The sequence below is a fragment of the Miscanthus floridulus genome, chromosome 8 (genome assembly GCF_019320115.1).
Source record: "Miscanthus floridulus cultivar M001 chromosome 8, ASM1932011v1, whole genome shotgun sequence".
NCBI lineage: Eukaryota > Viridiplantae > Streptophyta > Magnoliopsida > Poales > Poaceae > Miscanthus > Miscanthus floridulus.
The window spans coordinates 206465477-206477491 of record NC_089587.1 but is presented as its reverse complement, the minus strand read 5'-3'; the positions used below and the strand labels follow the sequence as shown (position 1 = coordinate 206477491).

The 12015-nt window shown below is 42.7% G+C and overlaps 1 protein-coding gene across 2 annotated transcripts; it reads right to left on the bottom strand.

Moving 5' to 3' along the window:
• Positions 1-268: 268 nt before the first annotated feature.
• On the bottom strand, positions 269-5101 carry LOC136474700 (uncharacterized). 2 transcript variants are annotated; one of them, XM_066472265.1, is made up of 7 exons: positions 4702-5101; positions 4507-4587; positions 4239-4418; positions 3208-3378; positions 2222-2431; positions 2002-2090; positions 269-1420 (listed from the first exon to the last, which is right to left on the bottom strand). In XM_066472265.1, the coding sequence occupies exons 1-7, from the start codon at positions 4808-4810 to the stop codon at positions 701-703; spliced, it is 1560 nt and encodes a 519-aa protein (XP_066328362.1). In that variant the 5' UTR covers positions 4811-5101; the 3' UTR covers positions 269-700. The 2 variants fall into 2 exon arrangements, with proteins under 2 accessions (XP_066328362.1, XP_066328363.1); XM_066472266.1 differs by having other exon boundaries at positions 4239-4415.
• Positions 5102-12015: the final 6914 nt, after the last annotated feature.

Sequence of the window (12015 nt, the reverse complement as noted above, 5' to 3'; positions counted from 1 at the left end):
TCTTCGTCTAGCCTAGAAAAACATACAATTCGAACTTACTATCGAGTCAAGAATTTCCTCTTTTAATATGCCTATTCATACTATTTTCTATAACTTCAATTAATAATCATTTGAATTTTGAATAAGGATATAGAGAGAATTGAATCTTTTCGGATTTTTTACGGTTCACTCGTCGAGTGGGTCACTACCGGTGTCCGGCGGTGCATTCAAAAGGTGAAATCATGGCCACACATGATACATGACCCACGTGACCGGCGGTAGTAACAAAAATGTCAAACGCTATTACGCTGCTACGCTAGCCTCGGTCCACCACTGAGCAAACCAGCCAGCCCGTCCTGGCCAGCCTGCCACAGCCACACATGAGCCGAAACATCGCACATGTCCTACAGGGCCAGCACCCTGCAGCCACTCTCCACAACCCAAATCATCTCCCCAAGGAATTCACGTCGAATGAGGTCAAAACGCATTTCACTTACTACATACATACATATATATATGTCACCGCCAGTAAAAGAGTCCAATAACCATTATCACCAAGCTCTTCTACCAAAACTCCAGCCTTTCCGTTTCACTTGTCAATGAGGGGACCGATACTCTCCTCGAGTGCTCTCTATCGCTCTTCTCTTTTCCTTACAGGTTACAGCTACTAGTACAACGGAGGACGCCAAAACACTACTAGGCAGTAATAAATCTTCCTCGACTAGTTGCCATTGTAGCCCATGCTGTAACTGCTGCGGAATCGCAGCCCGTTCTGCTCGTACTGCGCTGCCGGGTCCCCGTGGTTCACGGCCTTGATCTCCACGGGACGGCGGCTGGTGTCCCCCTCCTGCACGGCTCCGAAAACGATCTCCTTGGTTGCATCGCAGCTCGGCTCGTAGAAGGTCTGCGGCCCGGCCGAGTACTGCCTGTGGTGCTGCAGGTACTGCTGGTGATGCACCTGCTGCGGCTGCGGCTGCGGCTGCGTCGGCAGCGGCTGCTGCTGAGGTGCTGCTTCTCCGGTCCAGCCATGTAACTGAGGCCGACCGTGGCGGATGTGGTGGATCTTCTCCGGCTCCTTGGACATGAAGGCGTAGTTCTTGCGAGGGGTCGGCGCCCTTGTGTCCAGTGGCGGTGGGGTCTCGTCCCGTGGGATGGCGTAGCTTTCTTGTACTGGCCAGGAGGTTGGCCTACCCAGGTGGTGATGATGAATGTTTACTCGCTTCTTTCTGGAGAATGCGGCGCCGATTATCTCTGCAATTGATGATTTTGCTCCACCCACAAGTTTGCTGATTGACGTGAAGAGCCCTTCTTCCTCCTCTTGTTTCACAGGTTCATCATCAGTTGGAATTAGCGGGGGGCGAAGAGAAGGCTTCAGTGGCTTCTGGTATGGAGGTGGAATGCTGGATAATTTAGCTTTTACTGGACTCTCATGTTCCTGCTCCTGCATTGTAAAATTTGCGTTCAGAACAATATACTGCAAGAATACAAGTAGGATGGCGAGTCTCGACAAGTACTGAATTTTGAACTGGACAATCCAAATAAGGATAAACTAAAACTGAACAATTGTATGGTTCCCTCTGTTTTCTTTTTTGGATAATGCTCGACGAACCTTCCATCATAAACAAACAACTAGATGTCGACACGACTTTCAAAATGCACAATATAACTAACAAGAAGATAAGTTGTTTTAGTACTCTAGTCTAACTCCAATTAAGCAGAACAATATTAATCTAGACCTAAAAAGTTGTTTTGCACATAAAGTTGGTAGCAATTCTTGGCTGGCTGGAGGCATTTCAGGGTGGGGAGGACCCAGACCGAAGCCAATGGATGATGGACACCAATACCAGGAGAGACAAAACACTGATGACAACAAAATTCATGTGCTGGCCTGCTGCATTACAGCAGGTTCACGGACCACTGTAGTCCTAGCCATATTTGCTAACCCTGCCAATCTGCCAGGGAAGGTACATTTTTTTTCTTTCCCTCACAAAATAAAGACAGTGTTAGGCACTTGATACTTACATCTCCATTTGAATACATCCCTAAAACTCGGCGTTGAAGCAGTGCAAGCATGTAGCCAAAGAAAGTGGCAGCAAGAAGCAGTGCGACTCCTGCAGGCATAGAAACTTAATATGATCAGATACATCATAGAGTTTAAATGGCATGTTTAGGTGGTAAGCTTTAATCATAGGTTTTTCAGGTCCAGCAATGATTGCAGAAAATGGAGCAATGTATAATATACCTAGAGGAAAACCAGCTTCATACTGGTACACACAGTCATCAAAGTGGAGCTGAATCTCCCGAATTGCTTGGTTTCCTCTGTCAATCACCAGAAGGGAGCAGCTACTGCCAATGTAACGAACTTCAAAATCAGTAGAAAATTTTGCCTCATCACTTGGTCCGTCAACATGCCCTCCTCTGCCTGATTTTCCCCCAGCAATAGTTGTAACCCCTAAGAATCAGAACACAATATGTCAGGCAGATATGAACTTGTTCTTTACTAGAGATTAGGTATAAGGGAAAGTATGCATAATGATTGCAGAAACATCTAAACACAGACCTTACTAAAACTCAAGCCCAGTTAGGAACTTAGGATCATGCCTCTAGCTAACTTCAACTTGGAAGAACACAATAAAATTTATCCATGTAGAAATAGTTTTGGAGCAAAGAGACACGAGCCTAAACAAGTCAACAATATATATGTATATATCAAGTATACAAGGTACAAATTAGGCTAGAAAATTTGAAGATATCAGTTAACAAATTTCCTATGTAATTTTAGAACATAATCTTCCACGAATAGGTAAGTCTGAATTCAAAAATGCAATTTCATTATTCACTGATAGCCTTTTGAATGCCAAAGAGGCTCTGTTCTGAAAAAAATTCAGCAAATCCCTTTTTTTCTCGTCCATTTCCATTCTGTAAAATGGAATGACAGGTTTCCCAAAAAAAATATTGGGAAAAGAAAAAGAAGCTTTCAGCAATTAGCACTCAAACAAATATTTCATCTGGACATCACAATGCAGTTCAGAGACTAGACTAAGCATATTTACTCAAGCTGACCACAAAGTGTGCCTAACAGTGTATCCTCTTTCTAAATGCAGTTTTGGATCCAGGTGCTGAATACGTGACGGACAAAACCAGCAAACACCAAAAGGCAAACATTGGATACTCAAGGAACGGATAAAACCATGTGCATCTACCCTACCGCAGGACATTTTAGCTTACCTGTATCACTGATCTTTCTAATGGCCATGTTCATGGCATCAGCCACATAGATGTTACCCCTGTCATCCACTGTAAATCCCTTTGGATGGTTCATCCTCGCCTCTCGCAGCTTCCCATCAACATGACCAGGAAATCCTTCAGGGGAACCAGCAACAAGCTTCGGCCTGCTATCTGCATTGTTCAGCCCAGTTTCAGGAGATGAGATAAATCTTGTGTGGCTCAAAAGCATTTGCTGGTAAATGAAACATAGACAGGCATAAAGAAAAACACATAGAAAAGATGTACTCCCTCCGTCCACACAAGAATGTAATTATGGGAATCGTGCCGGTCAAACTAGCTCATGATTGACCAAGTTTATAGTAAATAATATTATTATTGATGTCTCCAAATAAATTTATTATGAAAATATATTTTATAACTAATCTAATGGTACATATTTTGTATCATGAAGGTTAGTACCATTTTATGTATAAATTTAGTCAAAGTTCAAACTGTTTGACTTCTCGAGAAGCGAGAATTGCATTCTTTTGTGGACGGAGGGAGTTAGATTGCTGGTAATCAGTATAACTGTTTGGGTCAAATGTTTATATCACAGAGAGGGGATCAGCATGTGATGACGCACTTCTTAGTGCTAAACACAACAGCTATAGCAACACCTTGACAAAATTTGATACCATTGCATATATAAGCATAAAAGTAGCAAAGATTAGATTGACACCTTTTTTTTCACACCACATTTGTACAAGTGAACACACCGCATAAAAATGGAAGTGGCCAAGTTGCATAAATCAGCTGAAAGCAACTGAAAAAGCATTACGTAGCCTGTGCAAGCTGCAAGCTAACAAAGACATCGCCATCAAAAGAATGGCCATGCCGGAATTGATGACACCAACCAATCCACAGCTTCGGCAGCACCAACTCCACCAAACATATAGCAGCATATAATTAGCGGAGCCCCCACTGGGGAGTAACACCAAAACATGCCGGATTCAGGGGGGGCTAGGAGGAGGAGGTCAGCCAGGTGCACTCACATCGGGACAGCGGCAGCGCCATCCGGTAGATGTTGCTGTTCATGGAGTCCATGACGAGCAGCTCGCCGCCCTGGGTGACCTCCACGGAGTAGGGCTCAATCCCCAGCTTGCTGCCGTCGAAGACCGTCTCCACGGTGTAGCCGCCCTCGTACTTCACCATCGACTTGCCTCCGCTCGCTGCTACAACACCAGGAGCAAACGCGTCTCAGGAAAAACACAAATCGGAACCGGAGATGGAACAAAACGGCAGAGAGATTTCAGCAGTCACCTGTCTTGGTGGTGGATTTGAGCGACCACAGCCGCTTCACCACCGACGACGCCGCATTGGAGAGGAACCCGCTCACCACCCCTGCGAAGCGATGGCAACGAAACACACCCGTCAAATCCAACACAAACAACCACCCCCGGGCGAGACTCGAGAGGCGAGCGAAACCAGGAGCCCGAGCCTCGGCCGCTCACTCACTTGCAGGGTACGAGGACGCGTAGGCGGGAGCCAAAGAGCTAAGGAGGAGCGCGGCCACCAGCAGCGCCCCCACCGGGACGGCCCTCGCGTTCCCTCCCTTGGTCGCCATTGGCAGCAGCAGCAGGACAGCCGACAAGTGGGGGAAGCTTGCTGCGGCGGAAGATTTAGAGGACACGGAGGACGGCCATCTGGGCAAGGGGAGGGAGACAGGGAAGCAGGCAACGCTCAGATCGAGGACGGAGAACGGGAGAAACCACCAGGAATCTGAGCTTTTCTTGCGCTCCGGGAGGGGAGAAGGGGAGAGGAGAGAGATTGAACAAGTGGGGGGGGGGAAAGAGACAAGCCGCAAGCGGGGCTGTGTTCGCTGCGGGCTGCGGCCGCTACTCGCTTTCGGCGATTTCGTGGGGTTTTAGAGGGGAAGAGAGGAGAGACGTCCGCGTGACGGTGGTCGGGTACTCGGGTGGCGATGACTGATGAGAGAGAGTGTGTGAGCGGGTCACGTGCAGAGGGTGATGCAGGGGATGTTCACTCGTCAATCGTCATCGCGGTTTCGAGTAGCATGGCCCTTTTGTGAGTAGTGGAGGGCTAAAAAAAAAGCCTTTTTGATTTTAAAGGTGCTTGCTAATAAATTAATGTAAAAAAGGCTTCATCTAAAAAATTCTGAAAGTAGCTTAAGATTTAAGCGGTTTTCTTAATCCTAGATAAGAACATTGCTAAGAACAGTCCCAAGCTAGAAACTGAGATAGTTTCTATTGTCATTAATTAGAGTGCCAACTAAGAAGGGTGGTGATATGGTATTAAAATTAATAAATAAGATGAAGATGAAAGATTCTTTTAAAAAACTATATCAATACGAAAACTAAGATATAAAGAAATATAAAAGATAGATAAAGAATAGATAGAAAAGATACGTGATAGAAAAAAAAATCTTATTTTGAAGGGACCATTTATTGAAATATGATTTCCATATCTACATAACTTGGCAATATAGAAACTATCTCATACTTCAATAAATGGTGTCGAGTAATTTGTATGAGACTAACTTAATACAAATTATCATATGTAGTTTCTTGAATGAGATTAACTTGGCAATATAGTTTCTTGAATGAGATTAACTTAATACAAATTATCATATGTTTTAATCACACATGTCGAGTAATTATATTTTAACTTGATATAAAGATAAAGTAAACTAAAATTTAAAATGGAGGAAGTAATATTTGGCTAAGCCTATCTTCTTTTGGGCAAGGGAAATGGTGGACAGAGTTTAGCTACGGGAGTTGTACATTATATGAATAGCGTGTCAGTTGGAGATTGGCTACACTCTAATTGTTGAATTTTGTATTATCAACTTTTGGACGAAAATAGTATATATAGATCGTGCATCAATTTTTTTATCTATTTGCCATATATATAACATTCATCGTCTATGTTTCTAAAAAAATTATTTCATACGTGTTGCTACAAGAATTGTGAATGATTTGGAATGAAATTAAACTAAAATAATTACTTATATAGACCCCGTTCGCTGGTCCGAAACTTGGCTGAAACTGGCTGAAAAACACTGTTTCGGCTGAAAAAAGAAGCCGAACAAGCCGAATATGAGGCAAACCGAACAGGGCCATAATGTGGCAGCTAAATGCATGCCTGCAGAGGATGCGTCTCACTGAAGTGATCATAATTGTAGATGCTAATAGACTGAGGCTGCGTCTCACTGAAGTGATCATGATGGTAGATGCCAATAGACTGTAATTGTATCTGATAGTGGACTACTGAGGTGGACGACTTGTATGTCGAGATAAAACTCTAATGGCGTTTAGAATTATAAGGCTTGCACAAATATTGGGATGTCCTCGAACCTAATATCCAAGCTTTTGCATAGCTACTAAATTTTATTTGCATTAATACCCAACATGCTAGACCAAAATTTAGCACGGCCCATGTTTTGCCATTGTTAAATATTGGGTACCTCTCTCTCGTTATTTTGGTTCGGTCTGGATGGAGCTCAATAATTAGCACTACTCAGTACTGTAACACTCTAAGTGTTAAGCTTGCATTTATCACTTGCATTTCACAAGCATAAGCATCATTCATGCATTCATGATCATAAGCATATGATAATATCTTTGATTGAGTTTAAAATTTGCTCTATGTGATGTTTTGCTTATATATATATATGTGACTTCATATGTTTATGTGATAGCTCAAGTGTTTGCTGTTTGATCACCTAAGTAACTTAAATTAACATAGGAGCACAAATGAGTTAGGGTTTACGTTTATAATTTAGTCAAAATATGCTTCTAAGTGTTTAAATTATGTCTTAAGCCCTTTTCATGATGTTGTTTTGACCAAAATGTAACTATAATTTCTGTACCCAATCTGAGGTTTGACCCTAAATAAAAGTTGAAGTATTGGTTGGGTACTACAAATTTTGTTTAAGGATCAAGAGTTAAATCAACTTCTAACTTGTCCAAATAGTAACCACAAGTTTCAATCTAAATTTCTAAGCCTGAGATTAGCAGTTAGTAAGTTCAATGCTTGGGAATTTATCTAATCAATTTTCATAAATAAAACTTGTACAACAATAGTACCAGTTTATAGTATAAAGTTTGAACTTTGAAAATGTGCCTTTGAGTATGCTATTGGAATATTAATTGATCCCTAATTAATTGCTCAAAGTATCAAACTAACTCTGTTTGTAACACTGAGAATGGATTCAGTTTTTCAGTTTTCAAGTATAGGTTTTCAAAATTCTTAATCTCACTAATAATTTAGTTTTAGCCTTTGACCCTTAAAGCTTTGTTGGAGATCTCTTTTAGCTCTGCAACTTTTAGTAATGAAGTTTTAGCTGAGGATGAACAGATCGAGATAAATAGAGGGAAGAAGAAGCCCTGTCAGACACGCCAGCAGCAGCCTGCTTGTCTGCCTCGCCGCCGATGTCGATCTTCTCGGTGTTTCGCCGTTTGAGCCACGCAGCCACCGTGAACAGAGGCCGAGCCATGTTGGCAAACCCGGAAAAGCATCGCCGCGCCCATTTAATGTCCGACGCCGGCCAACTCTCCCTTTTCTTCTCCATTTGTTTGCCACCGGTCTTCTCTGTCCGCCGGCCATTTTCGCAGCCACTGCTCACTCTCCATTCGATTCCTTGCGCCCATAGCTCCGCCATGAACTGCTCTTCCACCCCCACCTAGCTGCGTAGTGCTTCGTCTCTAGGTGAGGGCCTTTGGGCCAAGCCGCCGCTATGGCCGCCGAGCTCATGCTCGCCATGGCCAGCGCGCTCCCGTAATACCTTGCACCGGAAACCGTTGGTCGATGCGGGCCTCGCCTTTGCCGGAATGGCAAGCGCCATCGTCGTGCTCTGGGTGCCATGTCGCCCTGCGCGTGGTCGAACCTTGCCACCGCCTTCCCGGGTCCCAAACCGTAACCCTAGGACCGCGCGAGTTCCCCTGAAGCCTCTACGCGCGTGCGCCGGGCGCCTAATTCATCGGAGCCGGCGAATTCATCACCGCCGCCTGAGCCACCAGCCATGTCACCGCTGTAGCTAGGGTTCATTGTCGGCCGCGCAACCTACACAGACCGACGCGGGGGATCGAGGCGAACCCACCGGTGCCGGCGAGTTAGGACCGGTCAAACGTGTGCTCTGCTCTATGATGGGTGGGGTCGGTTGACCCTGGGCCCCTGTGGTCAGCGCCTCTGGGTGCATGGACCGGGTGTACTTAGCTGAGTTAGGGTGTATTTTATTTGTTTTTCTTTTTTTATTTGAATCAAACTTTGAAAATTCATAACTTGAGCTAGGAAAGTCCAAAAATGGTGAACCAAATTTTGTTAGCTTTGTCTTTCTGTGCTCTACATGTTAGAGTTATAAAATTTGTTGTTTGACAAATTTTTATATATTGTTTTTATTTACATAGAATAATACCTTTTAGCTTCCAAAAATTATATCTAAAGCTATAAGTATAAAAAATTCATGAAACCAATTTTCATAGTTTTCTAGTAACATGCTCTATGTAGGAAAATTATGAAATTTGTTGTTTGACACTAAAAGTGGGCTGACCCTGGTTATGTTGAATTAAGTTTATATTATTTGTCCTTTTTATATATGATGCTCCATGTATTCAAATGTGATGAAATTTATGTAGTATACTAATTACAACTTGTATGTGCTACTGTATTTCTCTGAGTATCAGATTTGTACAATAGCTGGTCTTTTTCATTTTTGTACATTGTATACTATATATATATATACAATGATGAGCATCCTAATAATAAAAATAGAATGCAATAACAACTTGTATATGCATACTATTTGTTGTTTGCCTAACTTCCACTCTGTTATAATGAATGACGATGTGATCATGTTGTGATGTTTTGTGGAATTTTGTCAATGTACTAAATACACCTAAAATTAATGTGCTCTAGATGAATTGAAATAATTGCCTTCTCCATCGAAGAAGAGATATGCACCTACTAAGTAAAAGATCTAAATTAAGTAGCACCTTGCAACCTTGTAGGATCTCTGGTTGGCCTAGAGTGGGTGAATAGGCCTGTCAAAACAAACATTCAAACTTTTATCAAATTCACCCTGCGGCACTGTCGCTCTAGAGGGTGGTACTGCCGGACTGCGGCACTGGCAGACTAGAATAGCGGCACTACCGCACCTGCAGACAACTTCGAGTCACAGTTCAAAATCAGTAAATGGAAACTTAGATCAGAGAAATTTCTCAGCCTACTGCGGGTATGATAGTCATAGATCAAGAGTTAGAAGTTATAGGAACACCACACACAAGTAGATCGACTAGAAATCCTAGAAATCACCTTTACCAATAATATGAAATGCATGTAATGTAAATTAAGCACAAGTGACACAATGATTTATCCCGTAGTTCGGCTCGCCACCAAGGCTTGTCTATCTCCACGTTGTTGAGGTTAGCCACTAAGGCTTAGGGCTTTCTAACCCTTCCTCATTCTCAAGTCAAGAGACTTAACTCTTGAGATGAGGGGTGAGTATACTAGCTTCAAGAGATGGTTACAAATCTTCCGGTAGGACCGCGCGAGTTCCCCTGAAGCCTCTACGCGCGTGCGCCGGGCGCCTAATTCACCGGAGTCGGCGAATTCATCACCGCCGCCTGAGCCACCAGCCATGTCACCGCTGTAGCTAGGGTTCATTGCCGGCCGCGCAACCTACACAGACCGACGCGGGGGATCGAGGCGAACCCACCGGTGCCGGCGAGTTAGGACCGGTCAAACGTGTGCTCTGCTCTATGATGGGTGGGGTCGGTTGACCCTGGGCCCCTGTGGTCAGCGCCTCTGGGTGCATGGACCGGGTGTACTTAGCTGAGTTAGGGTGTATTTTATTTGTTTTTCTTTTTTTATTTGAATCAAACTTTGAAAATTCATAACTTGAGCTAGGAAAGTCCAAAAATGGTGAACCAAATTTTGTTAGCTTTGTCTTTCTGTGCTCTACATGTTAGAGTTATAAAATTTGTTGTTTTGACAAATTTTTATATATTGTTTTTATTTACATAGAATAATACCTTTTAGCTTCCAAAAATTATATCTAAAGCTATAAGTATAAAAAATTCATGAAACCAATTTTCATAGTTTTCTAGTAACATGCTCTATGTAGGAAAATTATGAAATTTGTTGTTTGACACTAAAAGTGGGCTGACCCTGGTTATGTTGAATTAAGTTTATATTATTTGTCCTTTTTATATATGATGCTCCATGTATTCAAATGTGATGAAATTTATGTAGTATACTAATTACAACTTGTATGTGCTACTGTATTTCTCTGAGTATCAGATTTGTACAATAGCTGGTCTTTTTCATTTTTGTACATTGTATACTATATATATATATACAATGATGAGCATCCTAATAATAAAAATAGAATGCAATAACAACTTGTATATGCATACTATTTGTTGTTTGCCTAACTTCCACTCTGTTATAATGAATGACGATGTGATCATGTTGTGATGCTCTACATGGAATTTTGTCAATGTACTAAATACACCTAAAATTAATGTGCTCTAGATGAATTGAAATAATTGCCTTCTCCATCGAAGAAGAGATATGCACCTACTAAGTAAAAGATCTAAATTAAGTAGCACCTTGCAACCTTGTAGGATCTCTGGTTGGCCTAGAGTGGGTGAATAGGCCTGTCAAAACAAACATTCAAACTTTTATCAAATTCACCCTGCGGCACTGTCGCTCTGGAGGGCGGTACTGCCGGACTGCGGCACTGCCAGACTAGAATAGCGGCACTACCGCACCTGCAGACAACTTCGAGTCACAGTTCAAAATCAGTAAATGGAAACTTAGATCAGAGAAATTTCTCAGCCTACTGCGGGTATGATAGTCATAGATCAAGAGTTAGAAGTTATAGGAACACCACACACAAGTAGATCGACTAGAAATCCTAGAAATCACCTTTACCAATAATATGAAATGCATGTAATGTAAATTAAGCACAAGTGACACAATGATTTATCCCGTAGTTCGGCTCGCCACCAAGGCTTGTCTATCTCCACGTTGTTGAGGTTAGCCACTAAGGCTTAGGGCTTTCTAACCCTTCCTCATTCTCAAGTCAAGAGACTTAACTCTTGAGATGAGGGGTGAGTATACTAGCTTCAAGAGATGGTTACAAATCTTCCGGGGCTGCCACACAAGTTGGCAAGCTTCACGGGTGACGCTCTAGCTAGCTAAGAGCTAGGCTCCAAGAGTAATAAACACAACTGCCGACCAAAACATGAACCAATTACTCTTTTAAGTTGAGGAATCAATGGAGCTGCTCTCTAATCGAGTTTTAGACCCTTTTCTCTCAAGGATTGATAGGAAAATCAATGGATTTGCTTGAGGACTCAAGGTCACTAATGGAGGGAGAGAGAGCTCCTTTTCTATTTTGGACGAGCTGGAATGAGCAGAAGGAAGAAAATAGCCGTTGGGGAGGAAGAGGATGGGTATAAATGCTCCCTTAGCCCTAACGGTCACTTAAGTCGCGGTAGTGCCGCGGCTTAAGTGTGGTAGTGCCTCTCTTCAAATGCGGCACTATCGCACCAGTCAAGATAGCAAGGGTAAGAGTGAAGTTTAGGCTATCTTGGCTGTGAATCTGAGGATACATGTGTATGTTTGAGCACTTGGTAGCACATATTAGCTTAAGCATTGTGTCCCCCTTTATAGTATAGCTTTTCTATAACACACTCGGTGTTACACCGTAAATCATTTACTAAAACATGTCATGAGCATCATATTTATGTGTTAATGCATGTAATAAAGTGTGTAGATCAATTTTCGTAACTTAAAACGATCAAC